This window comes from Myotis yumanensis, unplaced genomic scaffold (genome assembly GCF_028538775.1).
Source record: "Myotis yumanensis isolate MYYU_CA2020_CCGP unplaced genomic scaffold, mMyoYum1.0.hap1 SCAF_7, whole genome shotgun sequence".
Lineage (NCBI taxonomy): Eukaryota > Metazoa > Chordata > Mammalia > Chiroptera > Vespertilionidae > Myotis > Myotis yumanensis.
In genome coordinates, this window is record NW_027223758.1 from 68867388 (window position 1) to 68895176 (window position 27789).

At 53.1% G+C, this 27789-nt stretch overlaps 3 protein-coding genes, 1 long non-coding RNA gene and 1 pseudogene across 6 annotated transcripts; 3 read left to right on the forward strand and 2 right to left on the reverse strand.

The window, feature by feature from the left end:
- On the reverse strand, nt 1-10274 carry LOC139014095 (uncharacterized). The gene is made up of 4 exons (XR_011472188.1): nt 9974-10274; nt 4137-4252; nt 3103-3804; nt 1-2370 (listed from the first exon to the last, which is right to left on the reverse strand). It is a non-coding gene; the product is annotated as an uncharacterized lncRNA (long non-coding RNA).
- Nucleotides 4700-5452, forward strand: LOC139014283 (ubiquitin-conjugating enzyme E2 N-like; annotated as a pseudogene).
- Nucleotides 9310-19884, forward strand: PLTP (phospholipid transfer protein). 3 transcript variants are annotated; one of them, XM_070420836.1, is made up of 17 exons: nt 9313-9391; nt 9867-9890; nt 9980-10096; nt 10180-10279; nt 11350-11478; nt 11761-11916; nt 13070-13133; nt 13213-13276; nt 13982-14073; nt 15033-15209; nt 15298-15357; nt 16939-17106; nt 17204-17271; nt 18673-18715; nt 18817-18880; nt 18962-19038; nt 19451-19884. In XM_070420836.1, the coding sequence occupies exons 3-17, from the start codon at nt 9991-9993 to the stop codon at nt 19580-19582; spliced, it is 1500 nt and encodes a 499-aa protein (XP_070276937.1). In that variant the 5' UTR covers nt 9313-9391; nt 9867-9890; nt 9980-9990; the 3' UTR covers nt 19583-19884. The 3 variants fall into 3 exon arrangements, with proteins under 3 accessions (XP_070276936.1, XP_070276937.1, XP_070276938.1); XM_070420837.1 differs by having other exon boundaries at nt 9334-9447; XM_070420835.1 differs by having other exon boundaries at nt 9310-9381; nt 9867-10096.
- CTSA (cathepsin A) lies at nt 19699-25576 on the reverse strand. Its single transcript, XM_070420838.1, has 15 exons — nt 25480-25576; nt 25125-25309; nt 24840-24951; nt 24563-24613; nt 24388-24474; nt 24004-24159; nt 23603-23694; nt 23155-23239; nt 22511-22602; nt 22351-22429; nt 22128-22267; nt 21371-21446; nt 20596-20685; nt 20319-20423; nt 19699-20043 (listed from the first exon to the last, which is right to left on the reverse strand). The coding sequence occupies exons 1-15, from the start codon at nt 25531-25533 to the stop codon at nt 19960-19962; spliced, it is 1488 nt and encodes a 495-aa protein (XP_070276939.1). The 5' UTR covers nt 25534-25576; the 3' UTR covers nt 19699-19959.
- NEURL2 (neuralized E3 ubiquitin protein ligase 2) lies at nt 25563-27629 on the forward strand. The gene is made up of 2 exons (XM_070420839.1): nt 25563-26627; nt 27392-27629. Exons 1-2 carry the CDS (start codon nt 25886-25888, stop codon nt 27505-27507), a joined length of 858 nt encoding a protein of 285 aa, XP_070276940.1. The 5' UTR covers nt 25563-25885; the 3' UTR covers nt 27508-27629.
- Nucleotides 27630-27789: the final 160 nt, after the last annotated feature.

Genomic DNA, 27789 nt, shown 5'->3' on the forward strand with positions numbered 1-27789 from the left:
GCCTCTTTTATTTTGCATAATGTATTTGAGATTCATACATGTGCATAGCATGTATCAGGAGTTCATACTTTGGATATTGTTGGACAGTATCCCATTGTATAGATATATGCATTTTGTTTATCGGTTTACCAGCTGGTGGACATTTGGGTTGTTTGCACTATTATGAATAAAGCTGCCATGAACATTCCCGTACAAGTGTCTGTGTGGGCATACATTTTCCTTTTTGTTGGGTGGACGATACAGGATAAGGATCGGGGCACCTTATCGGGACCTCGGAGTGGAATTGCTGTAGAATAAATTTATGTTTAACTTTATAAGGAACTGCCCAATGTTTTCCAAACCCGTTGTCCTATTTTAACATTCCAAGCAGTAGAGTATGAGGGTTCTCGCCAATACTTGTTATTGTTGGTCTTTTTTATTATGTCCTGCTGAGGAACTTTTTTTTTAAAGAACAGTTTATTGATTTTTTTAGAGAGAAACATGGGTGTGAGTGCTCAACAACAATCAGCTGCCTCCTGCACGCCCCCAACCAGGGATCGAGCCAGCAACCCGGGCATGTGATCAGGAACCCAACTAAGAACCTCCTGGGGCACCAGCGAGGGCCTGCTGACAAACACTCACTGATACCCGGGCTCCATCAAACCAATTAAACCAGAATCTTGGGGTTCGGGGCCCAGGCATAGGTATTCAAAACATAACAGAACAAAGCCAAAGCCGCACTACCTAAAAGCTGCTCGTGTGCAAAGGGTTGAGAACCAGTGGCCTAACTTTAGGTCTGATTTCTGTCCTCCGGGCACTTAGGGGAGCACATGCTGGCCAGCGGCCTCTCCCACCCCAGGAAGGATATGGGCTTGGGGTGGGAAACAACCTGCCGCCCAACACCACAGGCACAGGCCCCGTGCAGACGCCCCAGAGGAAGGGGCCTGGGATTTCCGCGAGGAGCCAGCGGAGATCCTGAGGGGGAGGGGTGTCTCCCACGACCTTAGGATTGTTCAGGCTCCAAAAGAGATTAAGAAAGTATGACATTCCTGGCTGCAGACCAGCTGCAGATAACCCCAGAGAAATGCCAGGAGATGGTGGTGCCAGCAGGAACTACAGGAAGCTTAGAGGCTCAGGGGATCCTCAGGCCAGGGCCACACAGTCTGGGATACAATCTCTTCCTTTCAAAGGGTCTGCAGATAATAACCACCATGTTCCATGGACCAGACCCTGCGCTGGGGCTAGGGATACAGCCATGGAGAAGTGTCAGGCTCCCACCCCAGGGGGCTCACAGTCTCCTGGAAGAAGCAGACAAAACAGAGTTGAACAGAATGCCGGGTAATGATGCTGGAAGGCTCTCGGTGGGGGCTACATTTAAGTAGAGGTCTGAGTGAATGAAGAAAGCTAACTGTGCAAAAATCTCTGTGCAAAGGTGTATCTGGTAGAGGGAAGCGTTCATGGAAAGCTTGAGGCTGAGTGAGTTTGGTGGTTTCCAAACAGAGGTAGAGGGTGGAGTAGTAAAGAGGGAGGAGCTAGCTAGACCCTTTCAGCGGTCATGGCCAGAGTCCAGCTTTTATTTTGTGTGCAATGGGGGGAGGGGGCAATGGAGGGTTTTGAGAGGGGTGGTAAAATGCTATACTTTCTATTTTTAAAGATGGCTTTGGTTAGTGCAGGAAGACTAGAACTATAGGGGCAATAGTGGGGCAGGGAGGTGGGGCCAGTTGTCCAGGTAAAAGATGAAAATGGCTTGCACTAGTGCCGTGGTCGGCAAACTGCGGCTCGCGAGCCACACATAGCTCTTTGGCCCCTTGAGTGTGGCTCTTCCTAAGCCTTAGGAGTACCCTAATTAAGTTAATAACAATGTACCTACCTATATAGTTTAAAAAATTTGGCTCTCAAAAGAAATTTCAATCGTTGTACTGTTGATATTTGGGTCTGTTGACTAATGAGTTTGCCGACCACTGCGCTAGTGTTGGTGCAAATGGAAGAGAAGGTATAGATGTGGGACATCTTTGGGAGGTGGAGACACAATTATTTACTGACATGTGGTAGAAAGAAAACAGGAGTTAAACATGACTCCTATTGTTTTTGACTCAATCGAGCATCTGGGTGGAGGGTGTGCCATGATCTGAGATGGAGAAAACAGAGAGGAGCAGAATTTAGTACTGAGGGTGCGGTGGGAAGGGGGTGATGAATTATGGATCTAGCTGGGTGAAGAGAGGAGGGAAACTGGAGGGCTAAGATGTCCTCATGATTCCTGGATGGAGGGCTGGCAGTCCTTGTCAGATCAAAGTCTGTTTATGTCCGCATTTGTGTAGTATTAGAGCCTCATGGAAAAATTTTCAAGATGCTGGGACGTGTTGGGTGCTTCTTGCAGTCGTTAGGAAGGCCCTGCAAAAAAAAAAAAAAAAAAAAGAGAGAGAGAGAGACACACACTCAGGCTGAAGATGGTGGCCCATTCTTCTTAACAAAAGAAAAAGTCATGCCCAGCTGGCATGGCTCAGTGATTGGGTGTTGACCTGTGAATCAGGAGGTCACGGCTCTATTCCCAGTCAGGGCATATGCCCATGTTTTGGGCTCGATCCCCAGTGGGGGGTGTGCAGGAGGCAGTCGATCAATGATTCTCTCTCATCATTGATGTTTCTATCTCGCTCTCCCTCTCCCTTTCTCTCTGAAATCAATAAATATATACTTTTCAAAAAGAAAAAGTCAGACCTCTTGCTGCTCCCTCCCTTCCTGTTACTTGGAAATGTTATTACTGGCTTATGAACATCTAGATAGCATTGTTACAGACCTTCCACCCCTTCCTCAACGTAAGGAGAAGCTGGGAGCCCCATGCTGAGTGAATGACTCATAAAAACAAAGACGGGAGGCTGAGAGGGCCATCTCCCAAGGGGCCCCATGAGTGAGAGTCTGCTAGCAGGCAGGCTGCAAGGGGCATAGGAACTGGGAGGCAGGTGGAGTGTAAAGAAAACAGGAGAAAGAAATCAGAGAGGCCAGTGAGCTGATGGAGGTCAACATGGGAGCTGAGTGGTAGAGGTGCCAGGAGCAGGGCTTGAAAAGAACCCAGGAGATGGGGAAGCCACGCCCTGTGAGAAGCATTAGAATTCTTGAGTTTCAAACCTGGAAGGGCCTTCGGGGACCAGGTGGCTGTCTCCTTCGACAGAAAAGAGGAACTGGTCTGCAAGGAGGAAATGGGAAAAGGCAAATGGGAAATGGGAGAAGGCAAAAGACCAGGTCTCCAAGGTTTAGACGCCACAGAAAGCTGTCAACAGCTCTGAACTGAACTCAGAAAGCCATAGCCCTTTATTTCCCGTCTCTCCATTTGGTAAATGTCTGCCCCCCAAGGGGAGAGTTCTGTCCAGCTGCTTTCTTGAAACAAGTGGTCATTCCACCTGTTTGGGAGATATAATCTCCTAGCCTGAATCTGCCCCCTCCCCAACCCAACACACTCCGCCCCTAGTTCTAACTGGGTCCCCTATCACAGGTGCCCAGGCTCACCCATGCTGACCAATACAGGCACATGCATTGCAATGCTCATGGGCTCAGGCAGAGGGAGAGGGTGGAGGTCAATTCCTGAGGGATGGCCAGGGTGGGTGTTGGGGGTGGGAGAAAGGTCGGGATGGGAGATGGGCTGACGCAGCTTCTCCAAGCTATGCAGAAATCCAAAGAAAACACAGCTGGAGACAGGGCGAGGGAGTGGGGAGCCAGGCGATGCATGTTGACATCTTGGGCAGAAATCCAACTTGGTGTCCTGTGGTCAGTGGAACCGTGTTTACTTGCTTAGACCAGTTACTTCCTCCTGCTTTATCTCAGTTTCCCAATCTGCAAAACAAGGGCCGTAATAGCTATCTCAAAGGATTGCTGAGGATTAAGTGGGATCATTAAAGAAGAGAGTCCAGGGGAGTGGTTAAGAGCATGGGCTCTGGAGCCAGACTGACTTGACCAAATTAATGTCTCTGGGTCTCAGTTTTCTGGTCTGTACAATGGGATGATGATACCTACCTTATAGGATGTTATGACATTTAAGTGAATTAATATTTGTAAAGTTTTTGTTGTTAAAAAACTAGTTAAGCTCTGGTAGGTGTGCTCAGTGGTTAGAGTGATGGCCTGTGCACTGAAGGGTCTCAGGTTCTATCCCAGTCAAAGGCACATACCTGTGTTGCAGTTTCATCCAGGTTGGGGTGCGGGCAGGAGGCAACCAATGCATGTCTGTCTGTCTGTCTGTCTATCTCTCTCTCAATCTCTCTCCCCTCCCTCCATTCCACTCCATCTAAAAGCAATAGAAAAACATCCTGGGGTAAGGATTGAAAAAAACACACAAAACTAGTTAATAGTAATAACCAGAGACATGTACTGAGCACTTTGGTGTGCTAAGTACTAGGTTCAGCACTTTATATACTTTATTACATTAAAATTTCCTACCAGAGAGGTAGGCAGGCACTAGATCATTCCCACTTACAGATGTGAAACCTGAGGCCCATAAAGAGAGTTACTTTTCTTTTAATGTATTCTTTTTTAAAATCCTCACCTGAGGATATGTTTACTGATATTAGAGAGAAGAAGGGAGAGAGAGAGAGAGAGAGAGAGAGAGAGAGAGAGAGAGAAAGAAAGAGAGAGAGAGAGATTGGCTGCCTCTCACAGGCACCCCAACAGGGGACCAAACCCACAACCTGGGTCTGTGCCCTGCCAGGGAATTGAACCCACAACTGTTCAGTGCATGGGACCTTGCTCCAACCAACTGAGCCACACCAGCCAGAGAAAGAGATCCTTCTGAGGTCAGAGGCCAAAGCTGGGACCTGACAAGACGGCCAGGCTGCCCCGCAGGGTTACCAAGGAAGCCCAGCGTTTGCTGGCAGAGCCAGTTCCTGGAATTAAAGCAGAACCAGATGAGAGCAACGCCCGTTATTTTCATGTGGTCACTGCCGGCCCCCAGGATTCCCCCTTCGAGGGAGAGGCTTTTAAACTTGAGCTATTCCTTCCTGAAGAATACCCGATGGCAGCACCTAAAGTACGTTTCATGACCGACATTTGACATCCTAATGCAGACAAGTTGGGAAGAACACGTTTAGATATTTTGAAAGATAAGTGGTCCCAGCGCAAATTCATGCCGTTCTGCCATCCATCCAGGCTGTGCTCAGTGCTCCCAATCCAGATGACCCAGTAGTCAATGACGTGGCGGAGCAATAGAAGACCAACGAAGCCCACGCCATAGGAGCAGCGAGAGCAGGGACTACCAGGGGTCCTCAAACTACGGCCCGCGGGCCACATGCAAATACAAATATTGTATTTGTTCCCGTTTTGTTTTTTTACTTCAAAATAAGATATGTGCAGTGTGCATAGGAATTTGTTCATAGTTTTTTTTTAAAACTATAGTCCAGCCCTCCAACGGTCTGAGGGACAGTGAACTGGCCCCCTGTTTAAAAAGTTTGAGGACCCTTGGACTAGGCTATATGCCATGGGAAATATTTAAATAGATCTGACCATCAAATGTGCATCACTTCTGTTCTGCCAAGATTTCTTCCTGTTTTGTTTGCATTTAATGGACACAGTCTTAGAAATATTACAGAATCAAAGCCCAGACATCTTTCAGTCCTTTGGTGACTAAGTGCACATTAGCAAATCTAGGTCTTGTCCTGATTCCCTGTTATTAAGCACGAGCAGAAGCTAAAAGTGCCATCTGGATTGTTGTGAAGTGTTTACAAGCAGTGAGCCCTCTCTGCTTTTATTCACTTCCCCCCATCGTGGTTTAGTAGAAAGCACTGTGAATGAAGGTGGCTGCCAGGGCTAGCTGCAGGGGGTGGGTGTTTTTCTTTATTTTATTGTTGTTTTGAGGGGGAAAGTTGTTTAATTTTACCTTTATGAGCTCCTTTCCCCCTGTTTATGGTGATCTGATTGCACTGGTTAAAAGCAGCTAACCAGTTCTTCACAAGAGGCCCTAACCATGTCTCACTTTATTTAGACGCTGTAGATGGACAAGCTTGATTGTTTGAACCAAAAATGGGAACATTAAACAAACACCAGGGCCCTCACTAACCACACTGTGACTTTGCTGTCAAATGCGGAACCCTCCCTTCAAGAAGAGTTTGTGACCATTTTATATGGCTTGTCTGCAAACTTCTGTAAATCTTGTGTTTTAGTAAAATATTTTTTGTTAAAAAGAAAAAAGAGATTTACTTTTTAATTGACTCTAGAACAGGGAGTGGCAAACAGCCCATTGGCTGAATCCAGCGAACAGGGTGTTCACTTCAATATTGTTGAGGGCTGCTTCCACACTACAATGGCAGAGGTCAGCAGCTGTGACAGAGACTGTAGGGCCTGCAAAACCTAAAATATGCTCTCTGGCCCTTCACGGGAAGAGCTTGCTGACCTCTGCTCTAGAAAGTGACAGTTTGCCTGGGACTGGACTGAACCAGGTCTGTCTGGTTCCAGAACTCCTCGCTGCTTTGTATCCTGTTTTTGGTTGTTTCTTTGTTTGCAATATCCCTGTGCTGGCTGCACAACAATAGGCTTTCTTTCCTGTCCCTTTGAGGGAAGTCTCCCCTTCCCTCTCCGGAGCCAGGAGTGAAAGTGGAAAGGGGTTTGGAGAGTCTGATCTCTCCATCTTCAGGCAAAGTTTTGGGAGAACAGAGAAACCCAAATAAGGGAGAGAGGCAGACTGAGTAGGCAAGTTCCTGGAATCAAGGTCAGTGACTGCACCTTGTTGTCCCTCGGTCCAGGCCAGGGCTGTGTTTAGAGTCAGCTGGCCTGAGACTGCCAAGGTGCAGGAGTTGAAAAAGAATCCCAGGCTTGTGTAGGTTTCACCTGCTCCCAGGGACCTTTGAGGGCTCCAAACCAGTTCAGTCACTCAGCAAATACTCAGTACCGGCTCTGTGCCAGGCCCTGTTCTAGACACTGGGAATAAATAGAGACTCGGATCCCAGCTCTCCGGAGACAATGTCTCCATTAGCCAGTAACTTAATAAACCAATATTAAATTGTAACAAGATCTATGAAGAAAATAAACCAAGCTGATACGATTGAGAGTAACTTCTAAGTGGGCAGGGAGGGCCTCTCTGAAGAAGTGCCATTTAAGCTGAGACCAAAAGGGCTAGGGGCGAGCTGTGGGGTGATTAGGTGGAAAAGCATTCCAAGCAGCAGGAGCAGCAAATGCAAAGGCTGTGCGCAAGAATAACTCAAATTGCGTGTTCAAGGAACCAAAGGCCAGGGTGCCTGGAGCAGAAAGAAAAAGGGTGAGAGTGGTGCCAGGAGAGACGGGGTAGGCCCTATTACATGTGGGGAAGTCAGGGCAAGGAAGACGGAGTTTATTCCAAGTGAGATGGAAAGCCACCGGGTGGGTGATGGCTAATGATGCTGATGATTGTAGCTAACATTTTTAAATTTTTTTAATTGATTTCAGTGAGAAGAAGGGAGAGTGAGAGAAGGATAGAAACATCAATGATGAGAAAGGATCATTGATTGGCTGCCTCCTGCACTCCCCACACTGGAGATCAAGCCCTAAACCCAGGCATGTGCCCCAACCAGAATTGAACCTTGATGTCCTGGTTCATGGGTCAACACTCAACCACTGAGCCACAATGGCTGGGCTGTAGCTAACATTTTTTTTGAGCCCTTACTCAACACTAGGTGCTTAGTAAGCCCTTTAAATGCATTAACTCATTTAATCTCATAAGCAATCCAGATGAGGAAACAGAAGCCCGGAGAGGTTAGACCATTGGTACAAGGTTACATAGCTACATTTATAGCCCGCTGGGGATGCAGCGGGGGACAGTCAGTTGCAAGGGATAAGATCTTATACGAGACAACAATGACACAAAGACAGAGCTTGCGCTGCATTTAATGAGAGAAAAGAAAACTAACATCCACCAGGTTTCCTCCAGGAAGAGCGAGGGTTACTAGAGTTCAAACGGACTTTGCAGTACTTCCTCCTCTGGATATCCTTAGCACGTTCTCTTACACCCGTTCTGCCTTGCTTGCTTGCTGTCTGTCCCCTAATCATAACAGCTGGCATGATGTGGTGCTCATGGTGTGCCATGCGTCATGCCCAGCACATGCACTATGCCCACTGAGTTTATTCTTGCAATAAGCTTATCGTTTCCCTTTTAGAATGAGGAAATTGAGGCTCAGAGCTGCTTACGTGAGGAGTCCAAGACTTGGTACTAAGAATTTATAGCCTAGGATTTGAACCCTGGGCGGTCAGACACAAGAGTCTAAGCTTTTAGCTACTGGGCTATGATCACCCACCTCCCACCTTTCCCTGAACAGTGAGTCCATGGGTTCCCGATAGAGGCCACAGGATGGCCTTCACCTTTAGTTGCCTGAGGAGGGTTAACGATAGTGCCCATGTCACAGGTTCAGAAGCCAAATGAGTTCATGTGATCTAGGGAGGCCAATGTTCTGGTTCGCCTGGGACTGGAGGGGTTCCCAGGAAGGGAGACATTCTGTTTCTTTCTTTTCTTTTAGAGAATTTTTATTAGAGTTTATTTAAGCCACGCTGATGACATCCTGGGAAGCAAGATCTCAAATGCAAGTTGGGCATGAGCGCTTGTCGCTCAATACGTATTCAATGGATGTTAGTCATTATTACTTCTCCTTTCCTCTGTGATCAGTTTGACAATCAAAAGGTAGCAAGCACCTACTCTGCCCTGTCCTAGGAGCTGGGAACACTGTAGGCGGTAGATCTTCAGAGGGAGATGGGGGCGGGGATGTTATTGTTCAGAGAACCTAGCTCCAAAGGTTCACACACAAAAATTCACAGTTCCCGGGCAAATGCCAAACCTTCTGGGGTGATTCCAGCAGCCTGTGTGGACTTGCTTGGACCCCGTGGGAGAGGTTGCAGGGCCCTTTACGTCCCCAGGTAGTGACACAGAGACAGTTGGGGGATTGTGGGTGGACAGGAGGAAAACATGTGCCTTTGGCATTGACTTTCTGGCTTGCCCGGGGCTGTAATAAGGCCTAAGGGGCAGTTCCTTTTATCACACACATTTCGCTACAGAGGGAACTGACTGCCCCGCGAAGTGACTTGCCCAGGAACATGCAGGAGGAGATGGGCAACTGGAATCTGAACCAGCGAAGCAGGGACGGCTGGTGCCGGTGCCAGCGGGCAGACCCCTGCACTTGCCTCCATCCACCCGGCTTGGGTCCCCCGCTTGTCTTGACAGCGGCCGGGCTTGTCACGGGGCTCTGTACAGCTCTCTCCACTCTCGGGGCTGCCAGCGTCCCGCCCCATCCCCTCCCAGCCCACGAGCGGGGAGGAGAGAGCGGGAAGGGGAGGGGGGTCAGAGGGCCGGGCTTTATAAAGGCGGCTGGACCCGCGCGGCCAGCCAGACCCGCCGCCCAGACCTCCAGCGCTGACCGCCGCCCCACGTGACCGCGCCGACCCTCCCGTCCCAGCTCCACAGCAGTGAGTTGGGGTGCGTCCCCATCCACCCCCAGACCTTCGCCGAGCAGCGCGGTCTACTGAACCCAGGTGGGGAGGAGACCCCATGAAGGAGGGCGCTGAGATGGGGGTCACCAGGCAAACTCCTGATGGTAGGGACTTAGGACCCAGGGGAGCTGGCAGACCCTTCCGCCCCGCTCCCCCCTCCCCCGGCCCCCCAGGCTCGGGGTCATGGAGACTGCAAGCTACCCCCCAAGAATGCGCGTGCAGCCGTTCCCATGGTAACGTGCTAGCCGTGCCCGCCCTCCGCTAAAGAAAAGGAGAGGTTGTTGGGGAGACGCGGGACTGTTCCCCGGAAGGTCCAAATTCGTCACGGAGCGGTTGCACGAGGGAACCAAGGATGCCCGCCCCCCCCGCCCCCCCCGTGCCCCACATCCTCTGGAAGCCAGAGCGCCAGTCGCTAGCCTCTCCAGCCTCACTTTCTGCGTCTGTCAACACTATTGGCCCAGGTTCCCCGAAGAGCCATCTCGAGGGTAACGATCCGGACCAGCCCCGCCTCCGGTTGGACCTCCGAGGAGAGATTAGGGACCTGGTGACTCCCGTGACCCCACCTTACCCCCAGGCCCGCTCGTCATGGCCCGCTTCGCAGCCCTCTTCTTGGCCCTGCTGGTGGGAGCTCACGCCGACGCCGAGATTCCCGGCTGCAAGATCCGCATCACCTCCAAGGCGCTGGAGCTGTGTAAGCGCGGGGCGGGCGGGGGCGGTGGAGGGTGGGGTCACCCCAAGGTGGGCGCAGGAGCCAAGGCCTTGCTTCTGCCTCAGTGAAGCAGGAGGGACTGCGCTTTCTGGAGCAAGAGCTGGAGACCGTCACCATCCCGGACCTGGGCGGCCACGAGGGCCACTTCTACTACAACATCTCCGAGTGAGCAGGGGCCACGGGGCGGGGCTGCGAGGGTGGGGCGGGGCCAACGGGGAGGCGGAGCCTAACAGGATGGGCCAAGTCGATGAAGGCTAAGCCTGCCGGCATTGGTGGGATCAAGCAGGTGGGCGTGGCCTAGGAAATGTGAGCGGGACCAGGAACAGCTAAGTCAGTGGTGCTCAACCTTGGCTGCACATTAGAATCACCTGGGAATCTTTTTAAAATCCTGATTTCTGGGCTTCATCCTCCGGAAAGTCTGTTTCTTTGTTATGGGGTGGGGCCACAACATTAGTAACAAAGAAACAGAATTTCCGGAGGACGAGGCCCAGAAATCAGGATTTTAAAAAGATTCCCAGGTGATTCTAATGTGCAGCCAAGGTTGAGAACCACTGAGCTAAGTGGAGCTGAGGCGTGGTCAAAGAGCACCAGAGGAGTCTAGAAACTCGCCAATGGATGGGAGTGGGGTTTAGGGCACCCGGGTGGAGCTAATGGGAGAGGTCCGGGGAGAAGAGGAAGGCCTGTAGTTTAGGACGATGGCGACAGGTGGATTGGATCTTAGGTGATGGAGACAAAACCCAGGGTGTGGGCGGGAAGGGAGTGCCAGCAACAAGGAGAGATGAAGCTCACTTTTTTAAAAAATGTATTTTATTGATTTTTTACAGAGAGGAAGGGAGAGGAACAGAGAGTCAGAAACATCAATGAGAGAGAAACATCCATCAGCTGCCTCCTGCACACCCCCCAGTGGGGATGTGCCCGAAACCACAGTACATGCCCTTGACCGGAATCGAACCTGGGACCCTTCAGTCCGCAGGCCGACGCCCTATCCACTGAGCCAAACCGGTTATAGCTTGAAGCTTACTTTTAACACCTGAGTCAGGAGGAGCCCATCTTTGAGCTACGCTAGCCCAAGTTGAGCCACCCGAGTCCAGGGTGGGCACGTGAGGAGCAGTAGGATAATCCATTCCACCCATCCCAGTTTCCCCAGGCTCGGACTGGAAGCGGAGGGGCTGAATTTCTCGGGGTTGGGCGGGATCCCCTCTTGGCTTTGAATGTGACCCTGAGGCCTCCTGCAGGGTGACGGTCACAGAGATGCAGCTGACATCCTCTGAGCTCCATTTCCAGCCAGAGCAGGAGCTGGTGCTACAGACCAGCAATTCCTCCTTGGGGCTGCGCTTTCGGAGACAGCTTCGCTACTGGATCTTGTGAGGACCTGGCACCCTCAGGGGAGTGGCAAGTGGATCAGGAGGGCTGGGGATGGGGGCTGTGGGCAATCCCTTAGCCTTTCTGAGTCTCAATTTTTTAATCTGTACAATAGGGACAGTCATACCCACTTCGTAGGGATTGATAAGGTTTGGCAGAATGGTAAATGCAAAGGTGAAGCCTTATTAAGAGGTATCATGATGTATGGGGGTGGGGAGCAGGCAGTGAAGGCCTGGTTGACTCCAAGGTTGTGTGAAGGTTAACCCTGCTCCCCCTCCCGACAGCTATGATGGGGGCTATATCAACGCCTCTGCCCAGGGCATATCCATCCACACCGCTTTGCAGCTCTCCCGAGATCCCACTGGCCGGATCAAAGTGGCCAACGTCACCTGCCAGGCCTCTGTCTCCAAGTTGTATGCAGCCTTCGAAGGAACTTTCAAGTAAGCCCCATTCCCAACCCCAGTGCACCCGTTTTGGGCTCCACAGCCCATCCACCTAGTGCAATGCAAAGCGCACAGGCTTGGGAGTCAGACCAACTGGGTCCAAATCTCAGAGCGCCATCATGCCCTGGCTGTGTGACCTTGGCAAGTCCCTAAAGCTCTGTGCCTCAGTTTCCTCATTGGTAACATGAGGATGATAATCAAATCTATTTTATAAGATGTTGTGAGGCCTGTTTGTGTTAATATATGTAAAACTAGAACAGCACCTGGCACCTATATATATAAAAGCCTAATATGCAAAGTGTCCCCTCAGGAGTTTGATCACTCGCTATGACGTGCACTGACCACCAGAGGGTGGTGCAGAACGAAGGAAGGCCCCAGCAGGCAGCCGGCTGCGCTAGGGACCCTACCCGTGTACAAATTTCATGCACTGGGCCTCTAGTATAATAAGTGGCTAGCCACTTAACCGTGAGAATAAATGTGCACGGTTGGACATGAACTGGGTGCTAAATATTTGGTGGCTCTTACTAGTTATAACAAAAATAATAACATAGGCTCAGGTTTGGGGCTGAGAAGGGGACTTTATGCTGGTTCTGGTACAGGGTCAGGGAGAGGGGATGGTAGATTAATCATATAGTGTAAGTACACTGTCGATTTTTTACTTATTCAACAAGGTGTATGCCAGTCCCAAGGATTCAGAAGAGAGCAGAGGCTAGTTGGAGGGGAAAAAATTTTGTCACTGGGGCCTTGAAAGGGACTAAGAAAGTGCTCTCGGGGTTCAGAGGAGGGCAGTCTGGGGAGACTGCCTAAAAGAGGAAGCATCTGAGCCCAGACTGGGAAATATGGAATGGGGGCATTGAGGGTAGAAGGGAGCACATGGGAACCACATGGAGGTGGAGATGCACAGAACAGGTTTGAGGAACTGTGGCTAGATTCATTTGGCTGGTGGGGGGCTGGTGTAGGAGAGGTCTTGAGAATCAGGCTGAGGGGATTTGGGCATGAGTCATGGAAAACCTCTATTAAAGCGCTGGTAATTCAGTCAAAGTTGATGTGTCCAACCCCCTGCCTCCATCTCCCTGATCAGTGACTTTTCCTGGACCTAGACTGGGATAGGGGCAAGGTCTGGACTCACGGCTCTATTCTCTCCTCACAGGATAGTGTATCAATTCCTCTCCACATTCGTCACCTCAGGGATGCACTTCCTCCTCAACCAGCAGGTGTGGACAGTGGCAAGTCTGGGGGACAGTGGGGGTGACCTCTCTTTCAAAGACCCTGACTCTGGTGCCCACCTCTCAGATCTGCCCAGTGATCCACCATGCAGGGATGGTGCTGCTCAACTCCCTGCTGGACACTGTGCCTGGTGAGTTGGTGCTGGCGGGGGTGAGGGGTGGGGGGCTCTGGGTCAGGCCCTGGGGCTGGAATGGGGGTGAGAAGGAGGCTGGGTGCACAGCTGGCATGCAGTACTTCAGAGTAAATCCCTAAGAACATGGAGCCCCAGCTGCAGAGGTAGGTGGCCGCTGCTGAGTTACTGCATGACCCAACGTAAGGATTCACATTTCTCTGGGCCTTGGTTTCCTCATTTTGCTGGTGAGGCCTCCCCCTGGGGTTGCTGTGAGGATTAACTGAGGGGCTGGTTGTCAAGGTCCTCAGTATGTGCTTGCTGATCACTGGGACCCTACTTGTGTCCATCACCTGGCACTTAATAGGTGCTTAATTAATGTGAATTCTCTTTTCGTCAGCTGTGGGGATGGGCAGCGAAGGAGGAAGCAGGGGAAACCATGAGGGAAAGGAATCCCTTGCCATCTTGGTTAGGGATTTGATGAAACCCCTGTAGTAGTAGTAGTAGTAGTAGTAGTAGTAGTAGTAGTAGTAGTAATAAAAATAGTAATAGCTGCCATTATTGAGCACTTATGCACACCAGGCACTAAGTGCTTTCCACATAAAACTAATTTGATCCTCGTAACAACCGTGTGAGGGAAGTGTTTTATGGATGAGAAACTGAGGCCCACACAGCTTAAGCACCTGGCCTCACCCAGCTTAGAGTAACGTGCGCTCTTCCTCACAGTGCGAAGTTCTGTGGACAATCTCGTTGGCATTGACTACTCCCTCGTGAAGGACCCCGTGGTCTCTACCAGCTATATGGACATGGAGTTCCGGGTGAGCTGCCCAGCTGGTGCGTCTGTCACCAAATTCCCTCCTTCTCCCCAAAGTTGCTAGTTTCATCTTCCTAAAGCACAGCTCTGATGAGCCATTCCATTGCCGGGAATGCTGCAGCTCCCACTGCCTACAGAATTAGCTCCATCTCCTGGGTGTGGCATTGGAGCCTTTAGTCTTGTCTGGCCCCCCCTTTCTAACTTCACCCTGTTCCCCTTTCTCAAATATGTCCCTCGATTCCTACCTCAGGGCCTTTGCTCAAGCAACAACTTTCCCCACGTCCCCTGAAGGAGTTGGGCATAGAACTCTGTGCACATAATCTCATTTCATCCTCTCATAATCCTGTGAGTCAGGTACCCATTTCGGAATGTGGAGACTTGCTCAGAGGTGATGTCACAGCACCTTTGCTCCTCGTGTGGGACAGCAGTTTCAGAGCACAGACTCCAGAGCTGGAATGCCTGAAGTTCAGATACTAGCTCTGCCACTTTCTAGCTGTGTGACCCTAAGCAAGTGGCTCTCCTTTTCTATGGGAATGGAGCCCACAACCCTGGGCTTGTGCCCTGACTGGGTATCGAACCCTGCCCTCTTGGTTCATAGGTCGACACTCAAGCACTGAGCAACACTGACCGGGCTGTTTTGATTGATTTTAGAGAGAAAGGGATAAATTGATAGAAACATTGATTGGCTGCCTCCTGCATGGCCTCTATCGGGATCAAGCCTGCAACCCGGGCACGTGCCCTGACTGGGAATCGAACCATAACCTCCTGGTTCATGGGTCAATGCACAACCATTGAGCCACTCTGGCCAGGCCCATTGCCTTTTAGGAAATGTACTTATGGGTCCCCCAAGGACAACAACTGGGTCCAACTCCCCACCACTCCTCAGTGCCTAGCCCTGGGCCTGGAGACATCCCTGTGCGGGACCAGTTTGCCTGGGTCCTGACCCTGATCCCCCTCCTCCAGGGGGCCTTCTTTCCCCTGGCCCAGGGGAACTGGAGCCTGCCTAACCGGGCAGTGGAGCCCCAGCTGCAGGAGGAAGAGCGGATGGTGTACGTGGCCTTCTCTGAATTCTTCTTTGACTCTGCTTTGGAGAGCTACTTCCAGGCGGGGGCCCTGCAGCTGTCGCTGGTGGGGGACAAGGTATGCCAGGGCCTGTGTGTGGGATGAGCAAGAGGGGCTTGTGATGGAGCTCTGATGACCCTGCCTCACCCCTAATTCTCCTGACCAGGTGCCCAAGGACCTGGACATGCTGCTGAGGGCCTCCTACTTTGGGAGCATTGTCCTGCTGGTGAGTGTTGGTGGGACGGAGGGAGGTGGCCAGGGTGGGTGGGCACACCACCCGTAGGGGACCAGTGAGGTGTGCAGGTGGAGGCCCCAAGTGGCAGCCATGGAGTAGACAGAAGACCTGGCCTCTAGCCAAGTCCCCTCACCTGGCTGAGCCTGTGGCCAAGTCTGTGCAGGGGGTTCACTAGTTCCTGCTCCGTCTGTCCTTCATGAAGCCGTGATGAGGACGAGCCGAGAACCCAGCTCTCCAAGGAAGTGCAGGGGCTTTAATGACTGATGTTATTCTTTTTGCTTATTTTCCTTTACTTAAGGGGGATATCCTCACCAGAGGATATTTTTTTTCATTGATTTTTTTAGGGAGGGAAAGTAGGGGGAGAGAAACATGGACTCTAATGTGAAAGAGACACATTGATTGGTTGCCTCCCGCACATGCCCCAACGGGGCCAGGGACTACCTGCAACCAAAGTACCCGAGGTACGTGCCCTTGGCTGGGAGTTGAACCCCCGACCCTTCTGTCTGCAGGTTGATGCTCTAACCCAGGGATCCTCAAACTTTTTAAACAGGGGGCCAGTTCACTGTCCCTCAGACCATTGGAGGGCCGGACTATAGTTTAAAAAAAAACTATGAACAAATTCCTATGCACACTGCACATATCTTATTTTGAAGTAAAAAAACAAAACGGGAACAAATACAATATTTGTACTTGCATGTGGCCCGCGGGCCGTAGTTTGAGGACCCCCTGCTCTAACCGCTGAGCCAAACTAGCCAGGGCAGGGAGCTTAAAATTTAACAAGGAATATTTCGGTGTCCTTGGTTCAGTTTTATAAATGATGGAGCTGATATTTGAACCTGGGTTATGAATCTGGGATTCCTGGTCATACTGGCATTCACTATAATGTACAACCTCGTAGGGTTGTCATGAGGATTAAATGAATTAATACGCATAAAGCAAGTATAACAGTACCTGGAACAGAGGAAGTGCTCACTGAACACTAGCTGCTGTTACTATTGCTGTCATCACCATCATCCAACGTATGGCCAGCACTGTTCAGAGCATGGACTCTATTGCCAGGCTGCCTGGGTTTGCATCCCAGCTCTGCAAGGAGTAACTATAACCTCGAACAGGTTACTTAACCTCTCTGTGCCTTAATTCCCCCATCTCGGGAAAGAACACCTGCCTCACATGGTTATGGTGAGGTTTAAATGAAATGTCTGGTTACGAGTAAGCACTGTTGATCAGCGTGGAAACCCAGTAGTGTGTCTACACTGCCCCCTAGAAGAAATAGCACAGCAGTTTGGAGAAAGGAGACACGGCAGGGACTGGGACATGGACTGTCTCCCAGGAGTGTGGATGGGCAATGGGTCATGAATACTGAGAACTGAAAGCAGAGGGAGAAGGAAGGAGACATTCCTAGAAGACATTTGTGTGAGCAAAGGCAGAGGCTGGACACAATTCTGCAGGGTTGGGAAGCTACTCCTTTTTCGTATTTGTCCTTTGGGCTCTCGGAGGGCAGACCTTGAGTCCCCCACCTCCGGGGCTCACCTGGGAACAGATCGGGATTGACCCTCCCTCCCTGCTCCATAGCAAAGCCCTGCGGTGATTGACTCCCCGTTGAAGCTGGAGCTGCGTGTTGTGGCACCACCGTACTGTACCATCAAGCCCTCCGGCACCACCGTCTCTGTCACTGCCAGTGTCACCGTCGCCCTGGTCCCACCCAACCAGCCTGAGGTCCAGCTGTCCAGCATGATCATGGTGCGCGCATCACAGTGAGGGCTGCGGAGGGTTGGAGAGAAGTGGGCTGGGTACCTGCCTGGTGAGTAACACGTTCCCCCTCCCCACGTTCCCCCAGGACGCCCGTCTCAGCGCCAAGATGGCCCTCCAGGGGAAGGCGCTGCGTGTACATCTGGACCTGCGCAAGTATGAGATGTCTGAAAATCTCGGGCAAGCCCTTAACCTCTCCGAGCCTCAGTGTCTTCAGGATAATCACATCTGCCAAACAGAGCTGGGGACCTAAAATTCTCTTACCAATAAGCCACTGAGGAGCTGTGGTCTTTAATACAAAGAAAGTGCTAGTTTGAGAGCTGACCAAACTAGCCCAGTAAGATTAAGTGACATGCTCACAGTCACACAGCAGAGCCTAAGAACATGGGTTCTGGCAGACACCCAGCACAACTTAGCTTTGTAATTTTTTTTTTAAGTTATTGATTTTAGAGAGAGGGGAGAGAAACACTGATTTATTATTCCACTTACTGATGTATTCATTCGTTACTTCTGGTATGTGCCCTGACTGGGGCTCGAACGCGGCATCCTGGCATATTGGGATGATGCTCTAAGTGAACTACCTGGCCAGGACTTTAACTTCTTGAACACATTTAGTGTGTGGCAGGGAGTAAGCACCATACTTTTTTTATTCATTATTATTTTTTTATTTCTATTGATTTCAGAGAGGAAAAAAGAGGGAGATAGAAACAGCAATGATGAGAGAGAATCATTGATCAACTGCCTCCTGCACGCCCCCTACTGGGGATTGAGCTGGCAACCCGGGCATGTGCCCTTGAGCGGTATTGAACCTGGGACCCTTCAATCCGCAGACTGACGCTCTATCCACTGAGCCAAACCAGCTAGGGCAGCACTGTCCTTTTCTTTTTGTTAAATAAAGATAAGCAGCACACGTCCTTGCAGTTTGCTCAGTGGTTAGAGTGGGACCATGCATGGAAGTGTTTGATCCCCGGCCCCCGATCCCCGGCACCTGTTGGGGCACATGCGGGAAGCAACCAATCGATGTTTCTCTCTCTCCCCCTAAAAAAGAAAAAAAAAATCAATGGAAAAATATCCTCTAGTGAGGATTAACAAAAATAATAATAAGCAACACAAGCTACCAGCAGAAGTCTGGCATGTAGGAAGTGCTCAACAAATAAGCAGCAGCCAATGTGGAAAAAAAGAGACCTGTAAGAAGTGGCTCACCAAAAAGACACATCTGGATGTCCTGTGAGCATCGACCTATGAACCAGGTCAGGGTTTGATTCCTGGTCAGGGCACATGTCCAGGTTGCAGGCTCGATCCCCAGTAGGGGGTGTGCAGAGGGCAGCCGATGGATGATTCTCTGCCATCACTGATATTTCCAGCTCTCTCTCCTTCTCCCTTCCTCTCTTTGAAATCAATAATAATAAAAAGGAATACACACCTGGAGTGGCAGAACCCCCTGGAAAGGTGTAGAGGTGGGACACCTGAGACTGAAACTCAGGGTTCTGGTGGTGAGGACTGGGTGGCCTAGTGGAGGGGATTTATGCTCACCAGGCATTTCTTTCTCTCCCACAGGTTCCGAATCTACTCAAACCAGTCTGCACTGGAGTCGCTGGCAGTGAGTTGGGAATGGTGGGTGGGCCGAGGCTGGGGTCAGGGTGAGCGGCTAAGGCAAGCCCACCCGCTCTTCCCACTGACTCTGCCCCACCTCCCTCCCAGCTGATCCCGCTGCAGGCCCCTCTGAAGACTATGCTGCAGTTTGGGGTGATGCCCCTGCTCAATGGTAGGGTAGCGGGTACGAGGGAGGGAGGGGAGGAGAGGGACCTGGGTGGGCCCAGACTGAGCCAGCTGTCCCCACCCACAGAGCGGACCCGGCGTGGGGTGCAGATCCCACTACCCGAGGGGATGGACTTTGTGCGAGAGGTGGTGACAAACCACGCGGTGAGTGGGGGCACAATGGGGAAGGAGGCACAGCCTTCCTCTCCCTCAGCAGGTTGCGAGTGCAGCCCAACCTGATATCAGCTCCTCCCTCATCAATTGCTCCCTCCCACTGTAATCTTACATCAGACCCCTCCAGCTCACCTTGGTTACTCTTCCTGATTCCAACTCCAATGCCTACTAATCTTTCAGGTCTTAGCTAAGAGGTCACCTCCTCTAGGAAGCCCTCCTTGAGCCCCACGGGCTGTATTCCTGCAGCCTCTCCTTCAGCACCTTCACAGCAAGTTATAACTGCTTTGCTGGGCCATCTGTCCCACTAGATTGAGAAGCCCCTCAAGGCCAAGACTCTCTTTATCTCTAAACTCTGGCCTCAGTACTGGAATGAACAGACTTCCTTCCCTGCCCCGCTGCACAGGGCTTCCTCACCATCGCGGCTGACCTCCACTTCGCCAAAGGGCTGCGAGAGGTGATTGAGAAGAACCGGCCTGCGAACACCATGGACTCCGGGGTACCCAGTGCCCCACCACCCTCCACAGCAGCTGTCTGAGCCCTCAACCCTGCCCCTGGCAGCTGCATTCAGGACCAATGCCTCTTATCCCCTCCTTCACCCCCTCATAGCTTACAGGACCCTCTTTAACCCCCAGTGCCACAGAGAAGAAGAGGTTGTAAGTGGTACCAAATTTAATTCCATAATCACACTCAGTCCATCAATTACAGTCCGTCCAACCTCCCAGTGGGATGTCCTGAGCTCTACTGTGTTCCTGGGGCGGCATCAGTGCATTAAGGGCATTGTTTAAGCAGGGAGGGGACCAGGCCCTACCCGTCAGGAATAAAGTGCTAAGTCCCTCACTGCCCTGCAGGGCATTTTGCATTAGGGAGGCCTCCCTTCTAGCAGGAGAGGCTGGAGGGGCTGCCCCGTGGTCATCAGTATGGCTGCTTATTCAGGAAGCGGGAGAACATGGTGAGGGCAGCCTGGGGCTTGTCGGTGGGGACCATGTGTCCAGCGCCCTGAGGAACAAAGCTTTGTAAGATTCCCTCCCTTGCCCTGGGGGCTTCCTTCATCCCATTGGATCCCCCTAGCCAATGAGGTTCCTCCTCCACCCACCCTGCCCCAAACCTTCCAATCTTCATTCCCCTACTCTCCCCCACTGTGAGAACTTGCCCTTGGGGGGTCAGATGGAACCCAGCATAAAAGGAAGTGGGAAGGAAAGGGAAAGGACGGGTGGGTCCTGCCCCATCCCTCTCGCCCCAGCTAGCCCTCCCTTGCCAGGCCCAGGCCCTACCTTGATGGTGAGAAAGGCGATGTTGGAGAACTCCTTCACGAAGCCCGCAATCTGCTCCCCACTGTCCCCGTATTTCACTAGCCAGGGCCGGCGCTGTACCTCCATCTGCCCCAGCAGGAGAGAATTAGCAGCCGGCAGCCACCCACCATCCCTGCTCACAGACACGGAACCTCGAGACCTTAGGGGCTGGGAACTCCTCCAGGTTTGCCCCGTCTGCCAGGAGTGCTCACCCTCCCCCTGCACCAGCCTCACCCTGGGCCCGACATCCCTGCCTTACCTTCTGGTTGAGGGAATCCACAAACCACTCATCCCCCAAGAAATTGCAGGCCATGTCCACATCTCCATTGTAGAGCAGGATCCGGTATTTCTGGAGCAGAGCAGGGGAAAGTGGGAGGTCTGGAACAAGCCCAGGTCTCGACCCTTACCAGGTTCAAGCCCTTCCCCTAAGGGAATTCAAGGGGCCCAGCTAAACAGGATGGACCAGGAAATGCTTGTGCTTTCTGACTGCCTTCCTACGTGTCCAGTGCTCTATGAAATGCTTTACCTATAAAGGTAGATGCCATTATTAATCCCATTTCACAGCAGGGGAAACCGAGTCTCAAGATACGTGAGAAACGTGTCTAGGGTCACATGGCTAGTAAAGAAACTTGCACCCAGGCAATCTGACCCTCTGCCCACACCCTAACCACTGTGCATACAGACCTGGTCCTAACCTGGCTCTGCTAGTGTCTCCTAGGTGACCTTGGACAAGACCCTCTCCCACCCTGGACCTCCATTTGCCTATCTGTAACACAACCTGACTAGCTTTTCTCACCCTAAAGGCTTCTTGGCGAATGCAGACCCCTCAGCCTCCTACACCAGAGCAGTATGGGGTGGGGCCAAAGCCAGATTCAAATCCTGACCCTCCCAACTATAGGACCTCAGGCAAGTGACTTCACTTCATGGAGTTTCAGTTCCGCCCCCCCCCCCCCCCCTCCCGTTTCCTCTGCCTTGCCACACTGCTCCAGGGCCCTGAGGCTGCTGGTGCACCCAGCTGTGCTGCCCCTACTCACCTGTGGGGCAAGCAGCTTAAGGTACTGGGAATTCATGCTTTGGTAGAGACGACGATACTGTATATTCACAAGGAAGCTTCAGGAGCACGCGGGCAGGCCCCGGGAAGACCAGGCAGGGGGAGAAAGAGAGTCAACAGATCAGACCTCCTCTCCTATCCCCAGGCTCTAGCCTAGGAGGCAGGCAGCTGGGACTCAGTCCCCTCCTGGGGCATGCCACTTCTCTAGCTGGGGCTGGGATTCAGAGGTCCTCAGTCCACTCCATTTAGAAATGCATAGGGACACTTTGGTTGTCTCAATGACTGGATGCAACTGGCATTTAGAGCACAGTGGCTCGTAGGTGTGGGAACTACTGCATGTAGCAGTAGGGCAGGGGCACTGACCAATCGAAAAGGGACCCAAGTGGCCCCTGCTGTGCTGCTCGTCACCTTTACTCACAGGGGGTCAACCGAGAGCTGAGATGCTGGGGATGGCATTGGAGTGAGGGGGGGGGGGGGGGGAAATTGGGAGTGTGTCTACTTACTAAATGCCATGGAAATAACCCTTATTTTAACAACCACATAGCCATTTAAGAATGAACTGGATGAAAATCAACTTAGGGTTTAAACACCCTGTAAAACAACTCACTGTTGCCCCGAATGCCAAAAGATCCCGGGGAATTTTTCTGATGCCCACAAGCCCCAGCAGGCTGCCCGCCCCAGCAGGCTGCCCGCCCCAGCAGGCTGCCCACCCCCAGCCATTAGCAGCCACAGAACCTCACTTGCACATGTCCCAGCCAGGCAGTTGCTCGGGGATGTGGAGGGCCTTCCGCACAAAAGGGTTGTTGAGGTAGGTGGAGGTGGCTGTGGTGTTGGTGCAGGGGGGGTCCAGGTGTACCCTATTCCCAGAACGCAGCAGTGCCTGGGGGCACAGACAGAGTCAGGATCTTCGCTTCCCTGCCCTGCCCCTCCCGCCCCCAAGAGGAAGCCCAGACCCTTGCACACCTGATGCAACATCCGCTTGATTGGCAGGCGAGTGAAGATGTTGCCAAAATCCTGGACCACGACAGCATCCTTCTCATACCTGCAAGACAAGTGGGGGGATAGGTGCTTGAGCCTCAAGACGAGGCTGCGGTTGGCCCAATGGGCACCCAGTAGCTCTTACCTTACATGGCCTGGCACCCCCCCAGCACACGGGGCGTAGAGGTTGTAGATGTTGAGACCAGAGCTGGCCACGATGTGAGACACTTCCTGGAGCTGCAACGGCACACCGAGCCGCCACGCTTTACGAAAACCTGGCTTCCCCGCGACATCATCAACTTTTCCCAAGACTGAGCGCTTTCCTACCTCATCCTGTCATTACCCTCCCCCTACTTTTTTCACACATAGGGAAACTGAGGCTCGGTGGAAGGAATCAGCCGGACCTGGGTTCAAATCCTAGTGCTCCTACTTCCTAGCACTGTGACTTCAACGTTCCGGCCTCAGTTTTCTTATCTGGAAAATGTGAATAATGTAACTCCCTTGAAGATTGTATGATGTGCCCTGACACTGTTCAGCAGTCCTGGCACAGGGCAGGTGGTTGGTAAGAGAAGACCTTTCCCTCCTGGGGTGACAGGATTTACCCAGAAAATCACAGGAAGGGGTGATGGTTGGCATCCATATTCATGTGTCCCAGAGAACCCCAACTGCTGAAGGACGCAGGATAGGACAACAATAGGGGCGGGGGCAGGGAGTCCCCCAGGAGGAGATGTGGTCCTGTTCCCAAACTGGGGGCACCAGGGATGACACGTGGTGGGGGCAGGACCTTACACTGTTCACACATTCTGGGTCTTTGTTGTCGTAGAAGTTGCACTTGTTTTGAGAGCAGCAGTGGGTCTGCAGGGAAGACCAGAGCCTATATAGGAGATGAGAGTGAAAGTGCTTAGAGACCCACCGTGGGCAGGAAAGGCAAGAACCCCACTTTCTCCTTCCAACCTCCCGTGGTGACCAGACCCCAGGGGAGGAGGAAATATGTCACCGGGTGTGGTATGTAGGTCCCCAACCTAGCTGCCCCTGGGCCATCCTTGGTCCCTTTAAATTCTAACCTCCAGTCTTAGGCCTTTTAGCACCAGACCCTTCTAACAATCCCAGCCCCCATCTTCTGCTCATAAACCAGGGTAGGGCTCAGGATATTATGTGCCTGGAGGACAGACCTGAGATCTTGTGACCCTGTCCCACCCTGAAGATTGCCCAGCTTCCCCCTCCCCCCTTCCCATACCTGTTCCCCAGGAGGCCATGGTAGTAGGCAAAATAGACGAGAGAGTTGTCATTCTGTTCATAGGAGGAGAGTCCGTTGCCCACGGCCAGCCCCTGTGAAACAGTCAGGGCATCCAGCTCAGCGGGAGGGTGAGGAGAAGGAGCCACCCTTGACCTACACCCAGACCTTCAGCAATATGGAAACTGAAACCCCGGGTGGTTTGTGGGGGTGTGTGGGTGGGGGAGGCCACACAACATAGAGAACAGAGCTGTCAGCCTGATGAGTTTCCTGTCACGGGAGGCAGCTCGGGGTAAGGGTGTTATGAAGGAGTCTGGGTTGGATGGGGAAGTTGACCTGTTTGACCTCCCTGACCAGGAAGCTAGGACCACCTTTCCCCTTTCCCTCCTGCAGCAGTCTTGCACCTGAAGGTTCATGCTGGGGTCCTGCATGACCAACACAGCCAGGGTGGGGATGTAGATGCCGGCATAGCTCTCTCCCGTCAGGAAAAGCTCATTGTCCTTGTACTCCGGGAAGAGGCGGAAGAAATCTTGAAGGGCCTCAAAATTACTCTGTGCGACCTGGGGATGGCAGGATGGAGGGGATCCGGAGACTTTGGTATCTGAGCTGGAAAGAATCTCCAGATGACACCAACCCACCCTGTTTGTGCAAGAGGAAGTGGCTTCACAGTGGCAAGATCACACCAGGTAGCATTTAACAGCCAAAAATGGACTCCAGAGCCATGGTCTTTCCCTGTATCATGCCACCCTTAGAAAGCCAGGGAGGCTGGGCACACGGGCAGGACTCACCTCAGTGTCATTAGTTGCATAAAACTTGTCCTTGGAGTAGGAGAAGCCCACCCCGGCTGGGGACTCGAGGTACAGCACGTTGGCAATCTAGAGGGGAGGAGGAAAGAGCTGAAGAGGGCGCCACACCCCGTCCAAGGGCCCAGACATCCCGCAGGACCCACAGCACCGCCCATACCAGGTTCCAAGAATAGGGGTTGTACTCCAGGGTGACACCATCTGGTTGGACCTGAGAAGGAAAGATATGGCTGATTAAGTCCCAAGAGCCAACTGGGTGGAGGCAAAGGGCCACCCTGTCAAGCCGATGGTACAGAAAAAGAAACTTAGGCTCAAAAAGGGCACATGTTGGGAAAAAAGACAAAAGTCCTTTTCTCCCTGTTCTCCCTCTTCCTTTGGGAATGTGCCCTCCCTCTTCTTTTCCTGGGTCATGGAGGAGAGAGCTGCTTTCCACTCACCAGGAAGGGGCCGTGCTCGGTGAGGAAGCCATCTAGGGAGCTGCAGCCCGGCCCTCCGTTGAGCCAAAGCACCACAGGGCTGCTCTTGGGATCCTTCTGGGACTCCACGAACCTGGGAGGGGTCAGGCCTGGGTGGGTGCAGGTGGAGGGGCCTCTCCCAGCCCTCCCTGCTGCCCGGCTCCCTCGGGGATCCTCAGAACCCCCACCCCACCCCGCAGTCCTCTCCCCGGGTGGGCGTCCCTGTGCGCCCCCCTCCCTCCCGCCCGGGGAGGGAGAGCCGCGGACCAGTAGTGGAGATGCTTGGAGCCCGAGCCTTTGAGGTAGCCCGAGTACTGGCGGAAAGATGGTTGCTTGGCCAACCCGGGCAGACACTGGATCTCGTCTTGATCGGGGGCTGCCTCGCCTCGGGGCGACCAGAGCAGCAGCAGCAGCAGCGGGAAGAACAGCGGCGACGGCGCGGCTCGGACCATCTGCGGAGGAAGCGGCGCCAGCTGTTTACCGGCTCCCTGGCTGCGCGCAGCCGTCCCCCGGGAGGAGCTGGCGGCGCTCCCCGGCCCCAGCTCTCAGCCGGGCCTCCCCCGCTCGCTCCGCGTGCCGCCGGGGAACCCGGGATCCCTCCCAGCCTCCGGCGTCCCCTCACCTCTGCTCCCCCGCGTCCTTGTTTTCCAGGAGCAGTCGGGCGCCGGGAAGTCATGTGTACCCTGAGTCACGTGTGCCCCGGCGTCATGTGACGGACAGCCTCGCGGAGCTCCGCTGACCCGGGAATGGAGGGGGCGGGACGGTCCGCGCCCAGTCAGGGTCGGGGGCCTCGCAGGTCACCTCGCGGGTGCCCGCGATCAGGTGACTTGGGTGTGGACGGCCGGGATCCCCCAGCCTTTCCTGGGCTGTTTTAGGCGGGATGGCTGAAGCAAGCGGCACTAGGACCCCCCGGACAGAGCCTCGGGGACGGGAGTGGGGGAAATACCTCCCGTGCCCCCGCGGTCACCTTCCCAGCCAGCTGCCCAAAATAGTCCCCGGCGCCCACAGGCCCGCCTCATGGCGGGGAGATGGCCGCTGTCTCCGACCCCATGGAACTGGGTGCGCCCTGGGGACCCGCGCGCCCCGAGCCCTCTCCCACCCGCTTCCACCGGGTACACGGTGCCAACATCCGCGTGGACCCCTCCGGGACGCGGGCCACACGCGTGGAGAGCTTCGCTCACGGCGTGTGCTTCAGCCGCGAGCCGCTGGCCCCGGGCCAGATATTTCTGGTCGAGATCGAGGAGAAAGAGCTGGGCTGGTGCGGCCACCTGCGCCTCGGCCTGACGGCACTAGACCCCGCCAGTCTGGCGCCTGTGCCTGAGTTTTCGCTGCCTGACTTGGTCAGCCTCGGCCACACCTGGGTCTTCGCCATCACGCGCCATCACAACCGCGTGCCCCGAGAGGGCCGCCCGGCTGCAGAGGCAGCGGTCCCCAGCCGACCCCCAGCCCTCCTGGTGGAACCGTATCTGTGCATTGAACAGTTTCGCATTCCCCGCGACCGCTTGGTGGGCCGCAGTCGGCCCGGACTCTACAGCCATCTCTTGGACCAGCTCTATGAGCTGAACGTGCTGCCTCCGACAGCGCGCCGCAGCCGCCTGGGCGTTCTCTTCTGCCCACGCCCGGACGGCACCGCCGACATGCACATCGTCATCAACGGCGAGGACATGGGCCCCAGCGCCCGGGGGCTGCCAGCTGCCCAGCCCCTCTACGCAGTGGTGGACGTGTTTGCCTCCACTAAGAGCGTGCGCCTGGTCCAGCTTGAGTATGGCTGTAGGTATCCCACCACCTAGATAGCGACCCCTCCTGGCCCAGTGTGCGGACCTGAACTTGCTAGGCTTCCGAGCCAACTAGCAAGGCCTTGGTCTGTCCAGCATTAAGGTGGGGAATCTGACCCCATATTATGCCACTGCTTGTGATCTTGGACCTCAGTTACCGTCTTGGCTGTGAATGATTAGGATGCCTTCCAAGTTCCCTTCTGGCTTTGACAATATTTTCTGTATTAATCCGAACTGATTTTAGATTCTGGGCCTCTGAGAGTTGTGTGCTCTTTTATTAAACAAATGTTCCTAGATTTGGGCATACCAGTTTAAAGGCATCACAGACCCCAGATTGAGAGCTTCTTAATCCTGAGGTTTGGTTCATTCTAGCCCCTGTAAACCCTTTATTTGGACCTCTGATCACATTTTATGTATTCAGTGAACCAGAGCCCACTCTGAGCCAGGCCTGTGCTGGAGGCTGGAGTTGCACAGCTAAATCAGACACTACCCCTGCCCCCAGAAGCTGCTACGTGGGGGGGGGGGGAAGGGAGGGTACTGAGTGTTACATTAGAAGTAAGGCTGCAGCATTGTGAAAGTATTGCAAAAGAGGTGCTTATCTCAAACACAGGTGCAGCCCCATGAGTCACAGGGATCTAGAGAGTAGAAGGGAATTGCTCAACTTAACAACAAAGGGGGGACCAAGACCTAGATGTTTTGGGACTCAGCCTTAGACCTACCCTCCTGTTCAGGTTGCCTTTGACCATCTTCTTTCCACAGTGCCATCCCTGCAGACCCTGTGCCGCCTAGTGATCCAGAGGAGTGTGGTGCACCGTTTGGCCATTGATGGGCTCCAGCTGCCCAAAGGACTGAAGGATTTCTGCAAGTATGAGTGAAGGCCTGCAGCCACCCTGGAGCAGTGTCCAGGGTCGCGTCCTGGCCTCAGAGCTGTGGCTGGTCTGAGATGGCCATACTGCTGTCAGCCAGAACCAGAAATAAACAGAGCCAATGCTGATCATTAGAGGGTCTCCTTACCCCTGAGGCCTGTGAGGAGCACTTCTTTTAGAATGACTAAAAGGGTTGGTTAGCAGGTCAGAGCAAGAGAGAGCATGTTATTTTTAATTTTAAAAATTCGTTCACTGATTTTTCAGAGAGGAAGGGGGAAAGAGAAACATCAA

What these genes read in the sequence shown, in the direction of transcription:
- PLTP (XM_070420835.1), top strand. Translation starts at nt 9,991, where the DNA reads ATGGCCCGCTTCGCAGCCCTCTTCTTGGCCCTGCTGGTGGGAGCTCAC. An exon ending in GCCTTCGAAGGAACTTTCAA is followed by an intron (nt 11,917 to 13,069) that starts GTAAGCCCCATT and finishes CTCTCCTCACAG; the next exon opens with GATAGTGTATCAATTCCTCT. An exon ending in TTGGGAGCATTGTCCTGCTG is followed by an intron (nt 15,358 to 16,938) that starts GTGAGTGTTGGT and finishes CCTGCTCCATAG; the next exon opens with CAAAGCCCTGCGGTGATTGA.
- CTSA (XM_070420838.1), bottom strand. Translation starts at nt 25,533, where the DNA reads ATGACTTCCCGGCGCCCGACTGCTCCTGGAAAACAAGGACGCGGGGGA. An exon ending in CCGAGCACGGCCCCTTCCTG is followed by an intron (nt 24,614 to 24,839) that starts GTGAGTGGAAAG and finishes TTTCCTTCTCAG; the next exon opens with GTCCAACCAGATGGTGTCAC. An exon ending in ACCCAGAATGTGTGAACAGT is followed by an intron (nt 22,603 to 23,154) that starts GTAAGGTCCTGC and finishes GTGCCGTTGCAG; the next exon opens with CTCCAGGAAGTGTCTCACAT.
- NEURL2 (XM_070420839.1), top strand. Translation starts at nt 25,886, where the DNA reads ATGGCCGCTGTCTCCGACCCCATGGAACTGGGTGCGCCCTGGGGACCC. An exon ending in GGTCCAGCTTGAGTATGGCT is followed by an intron (nt 26,628 to 27,391) that starts GTAGGTATCCCA and finishes TTCTTTCCACAG; the next exon opens with TGCCATCCCTGCAGACCCTG.